Genomic DNA, 20,120 nt, shown 5'->3' with positions numbered 1-20,120 from the left:
TTTTTCATCACCATAGAACAATTAATGCAATACGTGTAATGGTAGTACTTATTTAAAAAAAAAAAAAAAAAAACAAGCGTTTGAGTATAGAAATCGTACTGTGACAATTGATGGGAAACTGTACAAAATTTTTATTGTGTTTTGTTTTTCTGAAAAAATTGACTCGGGGTGTGTATTTTTATACACCGCGGATTTTGAACACACCTGCAGATGCGTCGTTGATTTTTTTTTCATCTTTTTTGTTTGATTCGATGGAGCTGGTAAAATGTTTTTTGTAAAACGTCAAAGTAAGCTCATTCTTGTTACAAATTGAGAATATATACCTCTGAGGTGATTTTTCGATCTAAAAATAGCAATAAAATCTATCGAATGACATGTAGAAAAAGAAAGCATCACAACTAAACGCAATTTTTATGAAAGTGGTTGTAAAAGTTTTCCATCTCCTTATGAAATTTTGCGTACACATTCGCACGAGGTTACAAACAAATAAAAACGTATTAAAAACCATTTATAGAGTTAATGACATTTTTCAGCAGCACATCCATATCATTTCGAGTTTTCCAATCAAGATTAACTTTTTTTTTCCCCCCAAAGGAAGCGCTACAATTTTTGTCAAAAACGCACGACGCGAAAAACTAGTAATTTCAGAAAGTACCTATTTTTCTAATATACAAAAGGTTTGATATACCTCATTGTAAGGTATATTTTAGAAAAAAAGGAAAAATTAGATCAACGGTCCACTTACACGCGTGACTGTGTGCACAAAGCAATAAACAAATCGAGTCCGAAAATGTGCGCGCCCACCCTTGCCCCAACGAGCGTCCACTGATGAGAAAATTTCGTGTCAACGGACATTACGCGCCAACCCCGTACCGATCGTATACATATATAAATGACGAAACCCCCACGATGTACTTACTCTCGAGAGAATTAACGATATATCGTACTTTTCGTTGCAGAGACAATCAACAGTATAATATAATAAAAATCGTATTGTTTGACAAAAAAAACAACAAAACTTGAATAGAAACACGCGTGAACAATAAAAATAATAATCACAATCCTTGGTCTAAAACAAAAAAAGAAAAAAAAAAAAGTTTTAAAACGAGGTGATGTACACGAGGAATCTCATTTTTTTAGTTCTTTGATTGATTCTTGTTCACGCGACAACGAGACGACACCCATATATATTATATAGACGCACACCATATTACAAGATCCCCAACAAACGATAAGCTCAAGCATATATATATATAGTATCTCTGACTCATACCGACTCTCTGTACTTTGAACCGCGTGTATTATATATACACAACGCAGTCACCGCAACTTACAGCAGAGGGGATTTACGAGACTCCGTTATACTTGTTATCTCCCGCGATATAATGTGGCGGCGGCTCTATTCGTGAAAATTGTATACCCCGCCCACGCGCAAGTATAACCGCGAGTAAGGAAAAAAAAAAAAAAAAAGAGTCTCTTCCGGCGTATACTATATGCGCACACGAAGTTTTCCTTTCTCTTCCCCCCCCCCCCTGCCACCTTCGCGAACATCTTTCGTAAGTGTGAGCGCGATTATAGAGTCACGTGCTTACGCGAGCAGAGAGATGATAATCCCCCGCACACGGGCTAATCAGCCGCGCTCGTCATACCAAAGGGATTTTTTCCAAAGGCAAATAAATCAAGGTAAGCAGTCAGCTAGAGATCTAAATATAAATATATGTACCCGCGATGGTCTCGTAGAGGTCGATTAATCATCCATCGTGTATATAGAAGCTGACCGACTAAGGATTTTTTTTTCTTTTTTTTTTCTTTTTTTTAGCATCACTATATATACACACGTATACTTGGCACGTTGTATATACACATACGAAAAGTGTCGATTGGACATTGACGTTGAATGTTATGATAGGTACAGCTGTCGATGCATATATTTTCTCTCGCTAACGGCGTTCCTTCGGAAGAATATAATATGTTACGAGGAGGATTTTAATATCAAGTGCTTGTGGGTTATATATTATATGCGCGTGGTGCTGATGTCGAGGTTTTTTTTTTTCAGTGTGACTCAGTTTGGCGGTTTACTGCGCCCTCGATTATATCTAGATCACGTTTTTTTGCGCTTAATATATACATATATATAAGGGTTATTGGTAAAAACAAGTGTTGTATATAGATTTGAAGTTTCAGTTTTTTCAATGTCCACGTGTGAGTACCCAGAGTTACGGGAAGGATCGAGAGACTCGATATAATTTGTGGTTCGGAACAATCGAATAAAAAGAAGCAAACACTATACTTTCGTGTCATAATTAAACACGATCATTGTAAAATGCATCCATTTCGTATTGTTTTTTTTTTTTTGTTTTGTTTTTTTATCATTTGAAGTTGAAAAATGGACATTTAATATAACCAGTTGCATGATAAATTGAAAACCTTACGCGACGTAGCTTATTTTTACATTGAAAAAATAGTGCCCGCACTCAGAGAGAGAGAGAAAAGAACAAAAAAAAATTGCCGTCCATCGGGATTTTCTACTTTTTTAGCCGTATAAATTTTACTGTTTATAATTGCTGGACAAAGTGACAAAAAAAAAAAACACCGCACTTATACGATAAAATTTATCGTAAAAAACGGCAAATAGTCTCCGGATGGCGGTACCGGATAACCATTCAGTTTTTCCACCCGGTGCTTCTGAAAAAAAAAAAACCTGCACGTAAAAAACCATTGGACAAAAAAAAGGGCACTTTCGTCCTTATTCTGGATACAAAACCCCCTCGTTGCGGACAAGTTTTTTTTCTTCCAAGCATCAGTCACAGTGCCGCGATGTAAAGTATATACACCACCTTCCCTTCCGTCCGGGGGATATATCCACAAAGCATCCCAAAAAAAAAAAAGGCCAACGACCCCAACACCCGCACTCAAACAAAATTGACTCTCCCCGCAAACAGATGCACGCGCACATATATATATATACTTCCCTAAAAGCTCGCTGTACCAATCGTCTTTTACACCTCCCGCCGATACGTCAGACACTCGCGCAAGATATTTAAGACTTGGATGAGACGAAAGGGACGAGAAAGAGATATATATATAATACTTTTTCCCCCCCCCGTTTTCGTTGACAAACACAAGGGTGATGGCATTGTGTGACATGTGTATCTCCCTCCCTCGTGTGTATTATACGTACACTCGAAGTGACGGAAAACGAATACGTATCGCCTTGATATCGCGCGATATTTTCCGGTCCAACAAGCGCTAAGAGCGTATTATATTACATACACACGGGGGCCGGCGCATCCTCGAATCTTTGGCTTCGGAAGCGCATATATCTCAAAAGGAGAGTTGCACCATATCTTGTGTGTATATAATATGTGGACGCGAAGACGATTTATCGCGATGAAAAGGCGTCGACGTGTCTATATATGTATATGTATATGTACGAGTTGGGGGTTCGTTGGACTCTGAATGCGCACTAAAAAGCGGCCTACATAGTTATGATACGCAACATCGAGGGTATATGTGTAAGTGTACACGTATAGGTACAATCTTATTATTTGGGGGGGAAGAGAAGAGCGTGTATTTCCGAGGATAAAGAATAAAGAAAAGAGGATTGATTCACACGTGCGTACGTTGACTGCAGTTGTGGGGTTTTTTTTTTGGGGTGTGACGAGCGGGTTTCGTTAAAAAAAAAAGTTACATTTGCTATTTTTTTTTTTTAAGTCAAGGTGCGTTTAAATCCTTTGGGATTGATTATGTTCTAGAAATCTTTGTTTTTGGCAATTTCAGCAGCTCTCTCCGTACAGGGGATTTCGAAAACGTTTTTGAAGAATTTTTTTTAAGTACAATTTTTTTTTTTTTGGTTGATAGTGCAACACATTGTTGACATTAGAAACATTTTTTTTTTTCAATTTCTACTAATATCGCAGAGCCCAGCAAAAACATTACGTTACAACTAGAGGGGGGTGGGGATAGAACAAAAATAGGCAAAGTTTGAAATAAAAAGTTATTTTAATATTTTAACGCACTTATCTGACAAAAAGAACTTTTTCTACTAATATTGTACTGTAAATAGTGATTAATAACATTTTTTTTTAGACAAAACAATGCTCTTTGTTCGGTAAAGAAAAAAAAAATAATTATGCCCACGTCTGCTCAAAATATATATATATTTTACGAAAATTCTCTAATGACGGAAAATCAGTAAAAAAAAGCTTTAAATGGGAGAAATTAAAAAAATTTTTTTTACCAAAGTGCTCCGTAAATTGATGTTTTTTAATTTATTCTTTTAGCTTTATCTCGACGAGCTTCAAATCTCGTAGTACTTTTTATCCAAAAACATGTTCAGAATACGCAATTCATAAGTGCATGAAAAGCCAAGTAAAAGGGGAAAAAAAAAAAAAATAAAACTCACCCTCGGGAACGAAGTGTGACGCTCGAAGGGATCCCTCGCCGGCCTTGAGGTTCCATTGGTACCGGCGGTCGTCGTCCCCGTCGTCGTTGGGGTCTCGAAAAACGGGCGATCCTCGTCAAGCTGCTGCTTGAATTCTTGAAGCAGCTCGTCCCCGGATTTTCCACGAAATCGCTCGCCGAAACGCGGACGCTCGCGAAAGTAGTACGACATCCCTCGATGTCTCGCTCCTTATTTTCTGTTTCTTTTTTTTTTTTTCCTGATTTAGTTGATGATTTTTTTTTATGGTTGCTGGTGGACAATGCTTCCTTTTTCGTTCCTTTTGGCTGGATTCGTTGGCGAGCTAGCGTCTACTAGAAATGTTGGGGTTAGTACATGCACCGGCTTCTGTTGGTATACTGACGAATTCTCATTTTAATCGCGATCGGGAAAATTGTTTTTTTTTTCACCTAATTCTCGACTATAATTTTTACTCCAAACACGCAAACTTTTAATATTTAAAAAGTCATGGCTTCAAAGACGGTTAATAGTTTGGTTTTAAGAATTATTAATACCCAAATATTTAAAACAAGAAGATTAATACAAAGTTTAAGAAATTAAAGTTTTTTTACACGTTTTTCCGATCTCACGATACTGAAAGTGCATGGTGTTTCGTTTATTTTAAAATCAACCATACATTTTCGTGATGAAATACTGAGTAAATAGTAATTAGAATAAAAACAATAGTAATAATTATTTTTATTAAAATTTATCATAAATACATAAAAAATCTTTTAAATTATATACAACATTTTTACCCTTTTTACTACCGATCTAATGATATTAAAAGTACGTGCGTTTTGGAGATAATCTTTAAAAGAATTATAGTTCGGTGAATTAATGTTTGAAAGAAAAATAAAAATAATAGTAATTATTACAATACACGAATAGAAAGTTTTTTGTAATTAAAGACCTTTTGGCTTTCACCGATCTAATGATACTCACAGAACATTGTACTTCGGAGTTTATTTTAAAAACGAATAAATTTTGATGATTAAATATATTAAAAATTAAAAAAAAAAAAAAACCAAAATAAGTTTAATAACAATAAATAAATTTAAAAGATAGTTGTTTTAAAGACCAATATTATGCATTTTTTAATTAAGGTGCGTAATTATTCACAAAGATGGCGTTGAAACGACTTTACCGAATATTTATCAGCTTATCATCGCGTTAATCGACAATACTACCTATTTTGTGTTGACACTATACAAACAGCTAACATATATTGAACATTGAATAGCCTAACTTTTCATTGCCGAAAAACTAGCGAAAATAACTATTTCCCCTAATAAAATATCTACATTATTACCGAGTATCTTTTAAAGGCAATAAATCGAAGTGTGTAATCACCAATTTCGGGAAATCACTCACGCGATAAGAACGATTAATTTTTTTTTTTTTTTTTGTTCTATTAGAGTGATAGGAGTAGGGATGATGTTTTTTTCTCAACTACAAATAAAATACCACACTCTAGCGAACAACACCTTTATGAACTTTGAAACAATGAGTGAACAACACTAGAAAAACAAACAAAATTAATTAATATTAATTCACCTTTTTTTTTTATTATTTAATTTTTGCAACAAAAAAAACCTCAATAAAATCACAAAAACTGTTGCCGACCGCGAGGTAGTATTTATCTACGGTTATAAATAACCGGGAACGTTGGTGTATGTGCAATGTGACCCTTACCGCGTGGCCCGCGCCGCTCGACTAATCGCTGGTGCACGAAAGGAGGAAGGAAAAAAAGTTCTCGACGACGAGGTACTAGTTCACCGGCAGCCAATCGGACTGGTGTGCGCAAGCGCTGTGTTTTAACTCTCCGTGCGAGAGCAACTTTTCACTCCGCGCTTATCTGAATAAAATCGCAAGGAATCATCCTGATTTTTTTTTTTTTTTTTTTTTCCAAAATCGATGTATTACCTCACCTGTCGAGAAAAATTATCGGTAGTTTTTTCGATTTTTCTTTTTTTCTTCATAGCGATTTCTTGCCAATAAAAAATTTTACTCGTGTTTTTGGGGGGTACTGTATACACTGTAAAAGTTTTTTAGTAATTTTACCACTAGCGTTGGAAATAATGAGACATTCAACATAAGATGCATTATTTCCAACATCCAATGTAGTTAAATTACAAAAACTTTTTATTGTTTATAGAGAACACGTGAGAATCTAGAAATTTTAGATTTTTTTTTTTTTTTCAAATTAGTGCATCTAGAAATCGTTCGAAACTTTCGAGCAAAAATTACCGGTCCACTTATCTGAAAAACATAGTCTGTGAACAGAGAACAAAAAAATGCCTAGTGCGCAAAGAAAAAATATACACCGTAATCGGAGCACACTCGAGTGAAACTTTCTCGTTCAGCAAAGTTATTTTTGCATGGACGAGCGACAAATTTCTTTTTTGTTTTTTTTTTTATCTCTTTTATGAAAGAAAGAAATGTGATTTAGTGATCTACACACATTGCATTGAGGTCACTCGTGCGAGGAGTGCTTTTTTTCCTTTGTAAATAAAAAGTATATGAAAGAAGGTTGATGGATCCGTTGTTTTTTTTTTTTTCAACCGTATGGATGTAGTTGCTTTCTTTATTCTCACCTTTATCGCGAAAGTTTAATTTTAGGTCGACATTTATATACATATACAATTTTATGAATTCTTTTTGCTTTGATGTTTTAGAAATACGTTTAAAGTCCAGTTTAATAAATAGTTTTTGCAAATACTATTCATCTCACTGAAATAAAGGACGAATTATACGCTCAATAATTTAAACTTAAACATTGTAATTTAATCCTGCTTATTTCATTGTGTAGATTGCGAGGATTTTGTCTTTTCATAACGAGATTTCTATTGTATATTTCGGTTAAATGCGTTACCGTATGGAATATTTTATTTATTATGTAGTAAATAGTGTATACAGTTTTAAGTGATGATACTTTTTCAATTTTTTGCAATAAAAATTTTTGCTAAAGATTTATCATCTTAAATGTTAAATAACTTTTTACGGAAACTTTAACAATGTTATTTTTCAATATAATTATTTTCTAAGTACAACACATTATAAATGCTGAAATATTTTTTTTCAATTAATACTTAATAACATAGAAATTAAAAAAATTTTCCCAGCAACAACAAGGTATAATAATTTAAAATAAAAAAGTTAAAGAACAAAAAAATTTTTTTTGATATATTTAATTTTAAATACTTTACGTTAAATTTTAGTACCTACACGTGTTTGCTAGAAAATTTTTTATTGTGAATTTTAATCAGGAAACAATTTGTTCCAACAAAAAGAATGCGCTTAGATGAAGAAGAAAAAAATATTTTCTGTAAAAAAGTTATAAAAAAAATATTATATACCTGTAATGGAGACTTTTTCGTGGTAAAATAATATAAAATTGTTTGTTGGATATTGAATATTGCAAGTATTTTTTTCCTGAAATGTTTTATGTATGGAAATATCACAAGGTTAATTTATTTTAACCTTAAATTCTACAAATTGCCATAAACGGTGCGATTAAAAAAAGTAATTTTATAATAATGGAAAGAAAAATTAACAAAAGTATCAATATAGTTTTTACAACAAATCAGCTGATGGTATATTCCACGCGTTCGCGGTATATTTTGAAACGCGCGTTTTTCGTACCTACTTACCAGCTGACAGACCCAACGTAACCTCATCTATCCTTTCTCTCCTTTTGTGTGTGTGCAATATATATATATATTTATATACGCGCGCCATAGCCATATAGATATTGTGATATATTACACGGCGCTTGGGTATATGTTTAGTTTACTTCACGGATCTTTATTTAAAACAAACGCGTATATAATTACATCATGTACATACACTTTTAACGTTTTTCCGGCGCAATAACTGAGTTGTAATTTTTAACCCAACAACCATCTCCTGTTTTAATGAATTCAAGCAAAACTGATGCTGACCGACAGTCAAAACGGCTCCGAACGGGTACTTAACTTAAAGAAGGTGAGTCAAACGTATAATGCACACTGTATACGCGTCACCCGTGACAAACAAATGACACATACCTATAATATTCTTTTTCATCCAGTATGTCGTATTGTTGAGCACGTAAACATTTGAACATCTGTTATTTTGGTATCCACTGTTGTGATCTCTTGATATTCGATTGTCAACTGACGTTCACAAGTGTATACTATATACGTGTATATATATATAGGTACTTGCACCTGACGAGACGAGAGTTTGATCACACACTGCGAGTATATAGCAAAAACAGAAGCTACAATTGTCCGGTTGGGAAAATTGTGGTTAAGTCGAGAGAACACGTTTGTTTGCAGGACAACAGCAATGCCGGCACCGCCGCTCCAGCACGGCCAGCATCAGCAGCAGCCAAGAGGATGAAGCTCGAGGACACGCGCTTCCAATGCGTCGTCTGTCAGTCGTCCAAGGTATCATTGTCGGAGTTGCACTGGCACCAGACCTATCAGCACAGCACAGAGGAGCTGTCTCTCTCGGTGATAGGCTGGAAGGGCCTGGTCAAGATAGTCAGTGCTCCAAAAAAGTCCTCGTCTTCCCAAATGGAAAAGGAGAACGCGGAGCAACGTTCCATTTGGAGCAGCCTTTCCAAAAAGCCTTCCCAGTTTTATTACCTCTCCAGTAGTATATTGAGGGTCAATGGTGATCAGGGTGACAATACCGAGTCGCCCATCGATTGCACTGTACAATTGAGCAAAGCGAGAACCGACGATGAGATCGCTGTTCACAATGGTTTGCTAAACGAAGTGGAGCCCGTGGAAGAAGTGATAGAGTTGGAAACAGAAGACGTGGAAGAGGAAGAAGTCGAGGAGGGAGTGCAAGAAGTCGAGGAGGAAGTGCAAGAGGTCGAGGAGGAAGTGCAACAAGTCGAGGAGGAAGTGCAAGAGGTTGAGGAGGAAATTGAAGAAGTTGAGGAGGAGGAGGAGGAGGAGGAGGAGGAAAGGGATCGAGGAGTACAAATAGCCATTGTACCTAAAAGCTGCTCCGTTCCATTAGTCAGAGTGGAGAGGTATATTGATATCCCTATAGTGCCAAAGGAAGTGGTGGTGAAGGGTGAAGTTGAAAGCGAAGAGGAGGAAGAGTTGAGGGGATTCGAAAAGAGTTCCATAGATGTAAGTTTGTTTGATAGGTTTATTGACATGAGGGTGCTCAAAAAAGAGCTCTGTTGGACTAGAGAGATCAGTATGGAAGACTTTGTGCGGAGTGCTAATGGTCTGTGTCATGAACTTGAAGATTATAAACGGCTGTCTGCTTTAAAAAAGTCACTGAGGAGAAAAAATATTTTGTGAGAGTATATATACATACTTATTTGTATATATATATACGGGATTTGTAATTGTATTTTAAAAGAAAATTCTATTGGTATTACTCAAATTTATCAGATCTTTAGGATTAAATGGATCAATATTCGATAATAAGGTGTTCAATCACATTTTTAGACGGTTACTTTGATTTGTATATGATTATGAAGGTCTGATTACCAGTTTGTTTTTTCAAAACAATTTTGTGACTAATCCTACACTTGAGATTTCCTTTTGAAATTCATTAACACGTGTGTATATTTCGATAAACTATCATTGTATTTTTTTTCTCTTATTAATAGTCAAAAAATAACTAGTACTACAAAATGGTATGAAATTTTAATTGTATAAAGTCACTATTGAATAAAAAGTTATCTGTAAGGATAATTTTATTATAAAATTTTCTTACAAAACCATAATCTGTCACGAATATCAAAATCGCATTTTTATAATTATTTTTTTCTTGACTACCCATAATGAAATTTACAAAAGGTAAATTATTTCCAATTTATCAATAAGATCGAGCGTTCGACTAACATTTAAATAAATATACATTATTAAGGCACTTTGTTCTTACGAATACATTAAACTTTAAATATTTTTCTAAAACTTGTCAATTTATGATCTCTTTAATAAAAATATACAAGATTTTTCGTGTATAATAAAAAATCCCATGTTCAACACCTTTTATTTGTACACCCATTCTATTACTTTAAACAACAACCAAAGCAAGCCAAGGCGCAGAAGAAAGATTTCCCGTACTTAACAGCAAAGTCTGAAGAGATAAAAATTAAAAAAATATAGCATTCTGTGGCATAATGAATAAAAAAAAAAATCTTCAATAACAGTCCATTGTGTTTATCTCCTTCTGATTGCTGATGACTAGAATATCATCCAGCACCGAGTTAAAGCTCACGGTGTAGTTCTGCAGCCACTCGCTGCGCTCTTTGATGTACTCATCAAGATTGAACTTGAGAATCGCATTCAGAAATTCAGGACGCGTGATGCTTTTTATATACTCAAGTGTCTCCTTTCCGTTGATTGTCTCTGAATTTTCAATGCTTTCGTCCATTTTCATTGTCTCATTGTATATAGCAGCCAACAGATTTGCATCGCTCGCGTCGACTATAGCTTCGATAACGGCATCGTTAACGTTTTCCACGGATGGACTGGATTGAGCAGTATTTTGGGGACACACTTTATAACTGCTGTCGATAGTTGGTATGTCTTTGAGAGGAATAGATTTTTGCTCTGGTTCGTCGATCATGTATTTAAGCAAAATGTTGCGAAGGTTGCCAATTATGTTGGCCGAGGTCCTGGACACCTCCAAGTCGCTTTCGTCCTTTAACGTAACCAGCAAGACCTAAGAAACGGACAATTTTCTTTAAAAACTGGTTGTAAATATATATGTTTGTGTACTATTATTTAACGTACTCCAAGGCAGTTTTGTTGAGACAATTCATCGAGAGCTTTGTTCAGTCGTTGCTTAATTTCTGTCGCATCCAGCGTGACGATCTTTCTGTGCTGTTTGGAAAATGTACAAGCGGGAAAGTGACCATCCAACATACCCTGGTCGGTTAAATGGGACGTGATGAAATGTCTCCAATAATCCAGCGCGTTAACTTTCACCTCCCAGTGGAGATCGAGAACTGCCGCTACAGTCATTGCATTGCTCATCGTGTCAATCATTGGTTTCCTTCAATATTAAAAAGTTTAGATTTTTGTGTTCATCAAAACGTATATGATAATATCGATACTTACTGCCATTTTCTGTGAATGTACAGCGCTTTTATCAAAGCTACAGCTTCTCGTCTGACGATAGCTTCGCTTTCCGTGTGTAGGATTTTTATGGCGATATCCTGAAATTTTGCAAATCTGATTAAACTTTGACCATTCTTTTCTTTAAAAAATACTTAAACATTTTTTTCGCAACATACCAGTAAATTCAATTGACTCAAGAGCTTCTCCCAAAGCGTATTTATTCGCACTGCAGTAGAAATAAAGGTCAAAGCTGAGGCTCTTACGTAGCTTTCGCCTCCTCTTTTGACAATGTCAATGGCAACTTGTAAGAAACGATTTTCCAACAGAAATGACTGATAAGGTGGATACTCTGAGAAAATGTTATGTTGCTTTATTCTTTGGTGTCAATGTATTTTTTAATGAAAACAAGTCATTGGGTACTAACTGAATTCAGAAAGACAAGCGATGGTGTTTAGTATTTCGAGTACGCTGTCTTGCACTTCCCAGTTTGTGTCGTGTATTCTTTTGAACAGAGTAGGGCCGATTTGTTTCGTGTACTCGTCGAAATCGACGAGCAATGCAAGATTTGGCGGCATGAAGTTTTGTATCGACAGCTTACACGTTTTCAAAGCCAATATACAAATCTGAAAAATTTCCCTCATTAATCATCATGCAAATATGAAAACTAAATTTTATAATCAAATTTAAAATGCACCTTGGAATCAACACCTGTGTGGTTCAGTATATCTTGAGCGATGGACAGCATACAGATGGTTTCGACGCATTCCTGCCATTTCAGCTTGTACTTTTCGGTAAATGTATTTAAACCGTTGAGCAAAGCTGCCAGCAACATCTTCTTATCGTTGATCGGGTCACCGTCAAGGAAAGAATTTCTTATTTGCTTCTTAAACACACTGCTTGGTACACTGTTGTTGGTGACTGTACCATCAACTGTCGAATTATCTGTTGGAAAGCACGATTTGTTATTTTGCGAGCTGTCCATTACAAAATTTTTTAAGGAATGACACAAAACTTGAAACACCATCACAGCTGCTTCCTAAAATTTGAAAATAATATAAAATGACTCATCTCATTTATTCGTCGATTTTATTATTTACCCTGTCCATTATGTCAGCCATTTCTAACAAATAATTAACTGTCACAACACATATGGCCTCCATGGGTAGGTCGTTTTTCAATATGACATCACGTACAGCATAAGCAAGTCTCTGTACAGGTGTGCTCGTGATATCAAACATTTTGTTGATAAATTCTTCAAAAAGATAGTGCTTTTTCATATATTCAGGCTTGAACGTCGCAGTTAACGGCAAGATCTGTACAGTGTGATATTATAAAACATAAATGGTTGAATTGCAACAAAATTTGGAGTTTGGCTCACCATCAAAGCTACATTTTGATCTTCAAACCTGTAAGTCTTTGGTATTTTCAAGGGTTTAGTTTTGATTAATCTCTTCCAAAATTCGTACCCTAATTTCTTGGATAGCACAAAATCTGTTATATAGTTTTTGGATAACAACATCATAGCATGATAATACAGCCCAAATGTGAATTGTTCATAAATCTTGTCAGGGATAACTTCATCCGTCTCCTTAACCGAGGATCTCAGTTTTACAAAAATAAGTAGTTTGACGAGCTTGTGCACCACTTTAACCATCGGAGTACTGATGGTCGTTTCAAATACAGTTTTCACACGACTCTCCATAGACACAAGCTTCTCAAACATTGCAGGAATTGGGTTTGTAAAATCGTAGAATGTTGTGTAATCTATAATTTGCAGCAACAGCTCTATTGTTGCTTGTAAAAGGTTCATTTGTTCATTGTGAAGTTGCTTATCTGAAATAAAATCGTTCGATTTTTCTGATTTTATAAAATATCAATTTAATTTCGTTACAGCTACACTTACTCGTATTGAATAGCAATTGATCTGATAATTTGTTTGTTGTTTGTGAGTCGATTGTCACTTTCATAAGTGGTTCTGATATTGCTAGAATCATTTCTCGGCAAAAGTCTTCATTTTTGTTTTCCAAAATAAGTAATTTGGACAAAAATTTATGGCACTCTCTTGTCACGTACATCGTGTGATTTTGTTGGGCATATACCAAGATTTGTTTCCAAGCTCCTAAAGTGACGTTTGATGATTTGAGTAAAATATTAATTTTCTTTTGTAGTTGAAAATGTAAAAAATTATTGTAAATACCTGTATTTGCTATCCACAACCGTCCACTTTGGTGTTCAAGTAAATTAACAAGCATCATTGAAAAAGCCATTTTAATAGATGCAGAAGAATTTTCGGTTTCATATCCAAATATTTCGCACATCCTAGTGTGTAAACCATCTTGGCTCAAACGCAAAAAATCTAATTCTTCCACAGATATGGTACCAATCAATTTGATGGTAAAAACTATCAAATTTTGACTTGGCTGGCAGTTTGAATTCCATGTGTGCAATACAGTAGTTAACCAATCTTGAATGATTTGGAAAATTTTTTTGTCACCTAAAGAATAAAATTAATACGTCAGTCACTACATACCATACTTATTTTACTTTTATATATATTTGTAACAATGCACGATACCATTTTTAACTGCATCTTTGATGTGAGTTAATAACAGATCCAAGTATGTAGTAGACACAACATGGAATTTTGGCTGTAGGAACAACTTTAAAACCTGCTCTAGTTTTTCGTGGGAACTACCTTCAAAGTTTGACATTGTGAAAAACTTAAAAATTCAGCAGCTGATAAAGTAACGAAGCAAAGCTTGCGTTTAAGGATGCTTAAAAAAAATCTTGGTTAACTATCAGTTTATTCTGGTGATATAAAAAAATCTGTCCATATCGGTGTTGATTAATATTTTCATAAATACACCAATTATACTTTACAAATCACTGTACAAGCACAACAACTATTCGACAAACTAGTTTAAACTGTCCACTAGTTATTTACCAGGATCGTACCTACTGGTTTTGTTGGTCCGGTGTTGTTAAAAATTGTTTACTTTACTGTTCTTGTATTAGTGCGGCGATAAATGTAGTTAAAAAGGTGATGTAACGGCCGTATAACGCACATCTTTAGCCGTCGTATTTTTTTGATATCTGCACATGTACATCGTATTACAGTTCCAAACAATTGCAGCTACTTGGGTATAGAACCTTTTTTCAGCTGTTGATATGTTCTTTTAAAACTGATAGCTTCATCTTAAAATTTCTGTGTTTATTTTCTTCATATCTATTGCCTTATTTATTCGTACTTATAGCATAAATTTCGCCCAATTGACGAATTAAAAATGTAATGCAAATTGCAATCTCGCATGTGCAATGCTGCACGCACCACAACAACTTGTTGTTTTCTAGGTTAGCAGACGACTTTGGTTGAGTGTATTTTTTTGAATTTCAGGTTTACAATTGTCAAACGAGTTTTAAAAATTGCAAAAGTTTGAAGATTTTGTTCTAGGCTGTCTTATGAGACTCTAATTTCATGTAAATCTATTGTTGAAAAACTTAGTTTTACAGATGATTTTTTATTACTGCTTTGTTATGAATGCAGTACAAACAAATTAAATTCCATTGTCACATCATGTACCATACAAATTACTACTGTTTTTAAATATTGTTCTTGAAAATAATAACGTGATCGATTTCCACCAATCACCCAATCAACACATAAAAGCTTTGATCACGTGACGACTTGTGTTTTTTAAACTTACAAATCTAAAATTTAATCAAACATTACACTTTTGATGCATACCAAATTACCAAGTACATGTTATTAAAAAAAAAATAACATTTTTCTGCAACAAATAAAAAAAAAGTTTTTAAACTAATGTTGAAGCTATACATGCAAATGTATTTCTGTTCGTTATGTTATCACAAAAATTGATAAGTGTTTTTTAGTACATTTTGTGTACAACATACAGGGTGAGGCTAGTATTTGGCTCTCAGACGCACCGATTCCGCATCGCACTGTTGCCGCAGAGAGCAGTGTTTTTTTGTCATCAGTAGTATAATTGCCGAGCAAAGGAAGGCGAAAGCTGTTTTTTTATTTATTTTTTTTTTGAAATCATTTTATTTTTTTTAAACATCCTTTAGGTGTTAATTTGTTATATTCTACGTTTGAAAAATGGTTAATCCAGCTGTTGGACGATTGTTGGCCGGACGAGTGTCTAACCTCGTCAAGTGTGCCGCCCAGACTCCGAAATTCTATTCCAGTAAGTTTATCAATCATCTATATATATTTTTTTTTTTTTTTTTATATTATAGTGCTCTACGTCCGGCTCCTTTTTAATAAGGGCACTACTATGGGCACTTAGCACTTTGGAGAAGGAAGGGAAGAGGGATGGGAGGCCTCCCATTACAGGAGGGGGGTAGGGGGAATTAGGCAATGATGCTGCGAGAAGGTCGCCTAAACCCTCCTCGAGGAGCATTGCGTGGTGAAAAAGCACATGTGAAAGACACAGAGGTACTTGCCCGAAAAAGTCGCACTGGCCGGGAATTGAACCACGGTCTCCCGCGTGCCAATCCCCGACCTAGCCGACCGAGCCACCGCGCGCTCCATCTATATATATACTTACTCGCGAAGCTCAATTGATTTTCGAAAAAGTCGATACGTTTTTCAACATGTATTGTTGTAATTTAATATTTTGGTTTGTTTTTTGTAACCAGAGTAGCTGAGTATTTTTTTATTCGAATATCTTTTCAAAATAATGTGCAGGAGAGTTGGGTTGGTATAATAGTAAATCATATCATTGATAAGGTGAATTTTTCGTAGTAATTTTTTTGTTCCTCTGATGCGTTCCAATCGTTCCATTACATAATCGTTATGAAAATTCTTATCAAAAATCCAATCAACATTGTTACTCAAAAATATTTTTATGTACCAATTAAAAAAAAAAAATTTGCTTGATTTTACGTAGTTAATGAAACATAAATTAGTTTTGCTTTATTACGGCAACTTAATTTTTTTTTCATTCGTATATACATGCCACGTATAACGAATACCATGTGAGAGAAACGAGACACCTATATATTAGCATAACCGGCTCTGATGTTCTTTTATTTTGATTCTTGTTTTTTCCATTTTATTTTGCACACGCACTGACGCACACGTGTATTTCTTTTCAATTCCACATTCATACATACATTTGTAAAATTTTTAATGCCTAATATAACGGACAAAGCGAAAAAAAGGTTACTAAAAGCTACATCATTGAACGATTCAATGAAAAAGACACGTAAAAATTCGAGAAATCAAGAGAAAGCCGGTAATCTTGTTTACATTCACGAAACACTTTTTGTTGGCTCTATCAACAAAAAACACATTTCGTTGATAAGAAGTGCTCATCTTTCTCGTCAAACTAACTTGGTAATAGTACCATCAAAATACATTACACGAAATAAACGTGTAATCTACAATTACATAGAAGCACTGCTATCTCTGATACTCAGTTGTTGCGTTGTTCAAGCTCCCGAACGAAGTAATCAGTAGAAGAAAAAAAAAAAAGTTAATTCCCAGAAAAAAATTGTACTTACTCACTTGGCCATTCAAACACACTTTGCGTTCAAATTAAAAATAAAAAAAAAAGTTTTTCCAGCCAATATAATAAAATAGCGCATTATGTTTCGGAAGAGAACCAAACAAACTTTGTTCTCCAAAAAAATAATTTAATCATTAAAACTTTTTCGTTTTTTTGTTTATTGATCAAAAATACTTGAACCTCTCCGTTTTAATTTTATCATATGGATAATAGCGCCCATTATGACGGATATACCCGAAAGAAAAAAAAGATGATTAAATAATTTTTGTTGTTTGGAATTAGCGTGAAATTTATACACTACTTTTTATAGTTAATAATTGTACATGATTATAGCCACTTTGTAGTCAATTATAGCTACCATTGTAGTTGATTATAGAGATAAATACAGTTATAATTAATAGGAAGCTTAATAGACAATAATTATTGACTGAACTGTGCTATTTATGGGTGGAGAGATTTTGTTGAGTATTGTACATCACGAGTATAGTAAGATAAAACGACAAAGTCCATGCACATACACCTGATCAAAAAAAAAATTGTATGACAAAGCTGATTTTTCCCCCCAAAAAAGCACCAGCTCCGGCTTACGAGTTCATCAAGGTGGAAAAAGTCGGTCAGAAGGGCAACGTCGGCCTGATCACGCTTAACCGGCCGAAGGCTCTGAACGCCTTGAACGCCAAGTTGATGGCTGAGGTGAACAACGCGATCGAGGAGCTCGACGCCGATGATAAAATCGGGGCCGTGGTGCTGACGGGCAACGAGAAGGCTTTCGCCGCCGGCGCCGATATCAAGGAGATGATGGACAACACCTACTCGCACAACGTCAAGACAAAATTTTTGGAGCCCTGGAACGGCATTACCAAAGCCAAGAAGCCCATCATCGCTGCCGTCAATGGTTACGCTGTGAGTTTTTTTTTTATACTGTCATTTTCGGCAAAAATGACTACAGAAATCCATTTTACCGACTACGTGTCTTTTCTAATAAATGTTAATCTAACGTTTTATTCACTTCACAATTGTCGGGTGATGTTTGAAGTAAATACTTCAATTCTAACATTAAAAGGATTTTCGGATCAGTATTTTTTATTTGATCAAATAACATTCGTTCCGTATAAAACACTGCTAAAAAAGGCACTTTGCTGATAAGATAGGATTCTGTTGAAAAGTCAAAGTTAGAATGCTTTCTAAAAAACAAAAAAAATCGATTTTGCCACAGCTGGGTGGTGGTTGCGAGGTCGCGATGATGTGCGACATCGTCTACGCAGGCGAAAAGGCCAAGTTTGGGCAACCAGAAATCGCGATCGGCACGATACCCGGAGCCGGTGGTACTCAGAGACTGACGCGCGCCGTCGGTAAGAGTTTGGCCATGGAGATCGTTCTTACCGGCAATCAGATAACCGCCCAAGAGGCCAAAGAAAGCGGACTCGTCAGCAAAGTTTTTCCCGTTGAACAGCTAGTTCCGGAGGCCGTCAAGCTCGGCGAGAAAATTGCCTCGCACTCCCAGGTCGCTGTCGCCCTGGCCAAGGATTCTGTGAACAAGGGTAATTTTATTATTCAGCTTTGTCAACATTTTCTTACAGCACCTTTAATTTTCCCAATCATCGTGTTTTAGCTTACGAAACTACTCTTCAGCAAGGCATTGACTACGAGAAGCGATTGTTCTGGTCGACTTTTGCAACTGTGAGTTTTTGTGAACATTTATATGAATATTTTTTCTTCTTCTACGTCTTAATTGATTATTGTTTCTTTGTACACAGGCGGATCAGAAGGAAGGCATGAAAGCCTTCACCGAGAAACGCTCTCCAAACTTCAAAAATGAATAGGAGCTCTGTTATCTTTTGTAATGTGATGCCTTTTTTTTTCATCAAATGAAATATTGCAAAAATAAAAATGTATGAATGAATGTTATTGCATTTATCTATTTTTTTATATACCAAGTTTATACTGAACATGTGTTTTTTTATTTGACATTTGTATATATAAAAATATAAAGTTTACCAACCAACATTATTGTGTTATTGTTATTTTTTTAAATCATCCATATTCGATATTCACAATCCATTTTTAATTGTGTTCCTAAACAATGACGTAAACTTTTACGATTTAAACATTGCGTTTTCGATCCAACTGATGTATATCTACATAACTAATTGACAACGTAAATGTATAGTTTGTACATACTCACATACAGTTTTTATAGCGAGCAATTCGTGAAAGTCAAATTCTTCATTCAAAGATCGTTTTCGATCGATTTGCGATTTTGTACTTTTTTAAAAAAAGGAGGAAAAATCGCGTGTGCACCTGATTAGAAAAAAAAACTTCGATCTCTCATTAACTCGCCAGAATCGCTTTTTACCTGTACGACGAGCCATACGTAGCTAGACCCGTCAGTTCAAACCACGTCGATCAGGGCTCTTGCAACAGACTTTGGGGTTGCATTCGGTAAGTATCTCGGTCGGTGACGATTGGCCAGAAATAATGGCCTCCTCTACCATAGAGATTATTATGTCTCTATGTCCTCTACACGCGATCGTCGCATGAATACATGCCCTTCTTATGTACGCTCGATACAGGATTTAAATCTTTTCGTCAGTGACTCCCCCTAAGATGCCGGTATTATGTTTCTTCAGACTCTACCGGGCTCCGCTGGGATGAAATTCCATCTCCATCAACTCTTGGTGCTGCTTTGACATAAATATACATGTCCATGAACAATGAACTATGGTCAAACTCACGGGCTTTGCTGTAGTTTCTCTCTGTTGAATTGTTTTTCGCGCTGACCAACGTACAACACACTTCCAACCGAAGAAAAAATGCCGGTATGAGGTTAGGTTTGGCGGGATCGAAGTATAGGCTCTGCCAACAGTAGTTTCAAGTACAGATTATAGTACAGTAGCTTAGTGCCGACGAGGAGTTCGAAGGTGACATTGAAGTCAGCCGTGAAAGTATTGTTGGAAGAGTCACTGGGCAGGCCGTCAGGGGGCACGAAAGGACAAGTCGTTGAGTCATTCAGGATGGACGTGACGTACCCCAAACTGCTGAAAGTTATTAAGCACGATGACAAGG

General features: G+C 35.5%; 4 protein-coding genes across 6 annotated transcripts in view; 2 read left to right on the top strand and 2 right to left on the bottom strand.

Annotated features, from left to right (window-relative positions):
- stv (BAG domain-containing protein starvin) overlaps positions 1 to 8,682 on the bottom strand; it is a 36,338-nt gene extending 27,656 nt beyond the window's left edge. Inside the window, exons 1-2 of the mRNA XM_089595365.1 lie at positions 8,491 to 8,682; positions 4,406 to 4,752 (exon numbers count right to left, since the gene is read on the bottom strand). Of these exons, the coding sequence (XP_089451491.1) occupies positions 4,406 to 4,615 (210 nt within the window). The 5' untranslated portion in view covers positions 4,616 to 4,752; positions 8,491 to 8,682. The remainder of the gene's footprint in view (positions 1 to 4,405; positions 4,753 to 8,490) is intronic.
- LOC106642360 (uncharacterized) lies at positions 8,221 to 10,371 on the top strand. The gene is made up of 2 exons (XM_014357117.3): positions 8,221 to 8,428; positions 8,764 to 10,371. Exons 1-2 carry the CDS (start codon positions 8,378 to 8,380, stop codon positions 9,748 to 9,750), a joined length of 1,038 nt encoding a protein of 345 aa, XP_014212603.2. The 5' UTR covers positions 8,221 to 8,377; the 3' UTR covers positions 9,751 to 10,371.
- On the bottom strand, positions 10,192 to 14,319 carry LOC106642381 (integrator complex assembly factor Brat1). 2 transcript variants are annotated; one of them, XM_089595364.1, is made up of 11 exons: positions 14,099 to 14,319; positions 13,721 to 14,017; positions 13,418 to 13,642; positions 12,902 to 13,317; positions 12,621 to 12,836; positions 12,218 to 12,559; positions 11,948 to 12,146; positions 11,700 to 11,872; positions 11,524 to 11,621; positions 11,197 to 11,458; positions 10,192 to 11,125 (listed from the first exon to the last, which is right to left on the bottom strand). In XM_089595364.1, exons 1-11 carry the CDS (start codon positions 14,232 to 14,234, stop codon positions 10,601 to 10,603), a joined length of 2,889 nt encoding a protein of 962 aa, XP_089451490.1. In that variant the 5' UTR covers positions 14,235 to 14,319; the 3' UTR covers positions 10,192 to 10,600. The 2 variants fall into 2 exon arrangements, with proteins under 2 accessions (XP_089451490.1, XP_014212634.2); XM_014357148.2 differs by having other exon boundaries at positions 12,902 to 13,356; positions 13,427 to 13,642.
- Positions 14,320 to 15,452: 1,133 nt separating this feature from the next.
- Positions 15,453 to 19,059, top strand: Echs1 (Enoyl-CoA hydratase, short chain 1). Of its 2 annotated transcripts, XM_089595172.1 has the most exons (6): positions 15,453 to 15,728; positions 16,779 to 16,781; positions 17,626 to 17,957; positions 18,271 to 18,595; positions 18,667 to 18,734; positions 18,812 to 19,059. In XM_089595172.1, the coding sequence occupies exons 1-6, from the start codon at positions 15,641 to 15,643 to the stop codon at positions 18,875 to 18,877; spliced, it is 882 nt and encodes a 293-aa protein (XP_089451298.1). In that variant the 5' UTR covers positions 15,453 to 15,640; the 3' UTR covers positions 18,878 to 19,059. The 2 variants fall into 2 exon arrangements, with proteins under 2 accessions (XP_089451298.1, XP_014212612.2); XM_014357126.2 differs by lacking the exon at positions 16,779 to 16,781.
- Positions 19,060 to 20,120: the final 1,061 nt, after the last annotated feature.

Source organism: Copidosoma floridanum, unplaced genomic scaffold, assembly GCF_036245765.1.
Source record: "Copidosoma floridanum isolate Cflo_tuat_1 unplaced genomic scaffold, Cflo_Japanese_pri ptg000025l, whole genome shotgun sequence".
Classification (NCBI taxonomy): Eukaryota; Metazoa; Arthropoda; class Insecta; order Hymenoptera; family Encyrtidae; genus Copidosoma; species Copidosoma floridanum.
The sequence above is the reverse complement of the archived record's forward strand: the minus strand, read 5'-3'. Positions and strand labels throughout refer to the sequence as shown.

Bases quoted from the DNA above. Each gene is read 5' to 3' on its own strand.
- LOC106642360 (XM_014357117.3), top strand. From the start codon at position 8,378: ATGCTGACCGACAGTCAAAACGGCTCCGAACGGGTACTTAACTTAAAG. The intron at 8,429-8,763 runs GTGAGTCAAACG...GTTTGTTTGCAG, and splicing joins GGGTACTTAACTTAAAGAAG to GACAACAGCAATGCCGGCAC.
- LOC106642381 (XM_014357148.2), bottom strand. From the start codon at position 14,234: ATGTCAAACTTTGAAGGTAGTTCCCACGAAAAACTAGAGCAGGTTTTA. The intron at 12,837-12,901 runs GTGAGCCAAACT...CACACTGTACAG, and splicing joins ATCAAAATGTAGCTTTGATG to ATCTTGCCGTTAACTGCGAC. The intron at 12,560-12,620 runs GTAAATAATAAA...TTCAAATTTTAG, and splicing joins TGGCTGACATAATGGACAGG to GAAGCAGCTGTGATGGTGTT.
- Echs1 (XM_089595172.1), top strand. From the start codon at position 15,641: ATGGTTAATCCAGCTGTTGGACGATTGTTGGCCGGACGAGTGTCTAAC. The intron at 17,958-18,270 runs GTGAGTTTTTTT...ATTTTGCCACAG, and splicing joins CTGCCGTCAATGGTTACGCT to CTGGGTGGTGGTTGCGAGGT. The intron at 18,735-18,811 runs GTGAGTTTTTGT...CTTTGTACACAG, and splicing joins TCTGGTCGACTTTTGCAACT to GCGGATCAGAAGGAAGGCAT.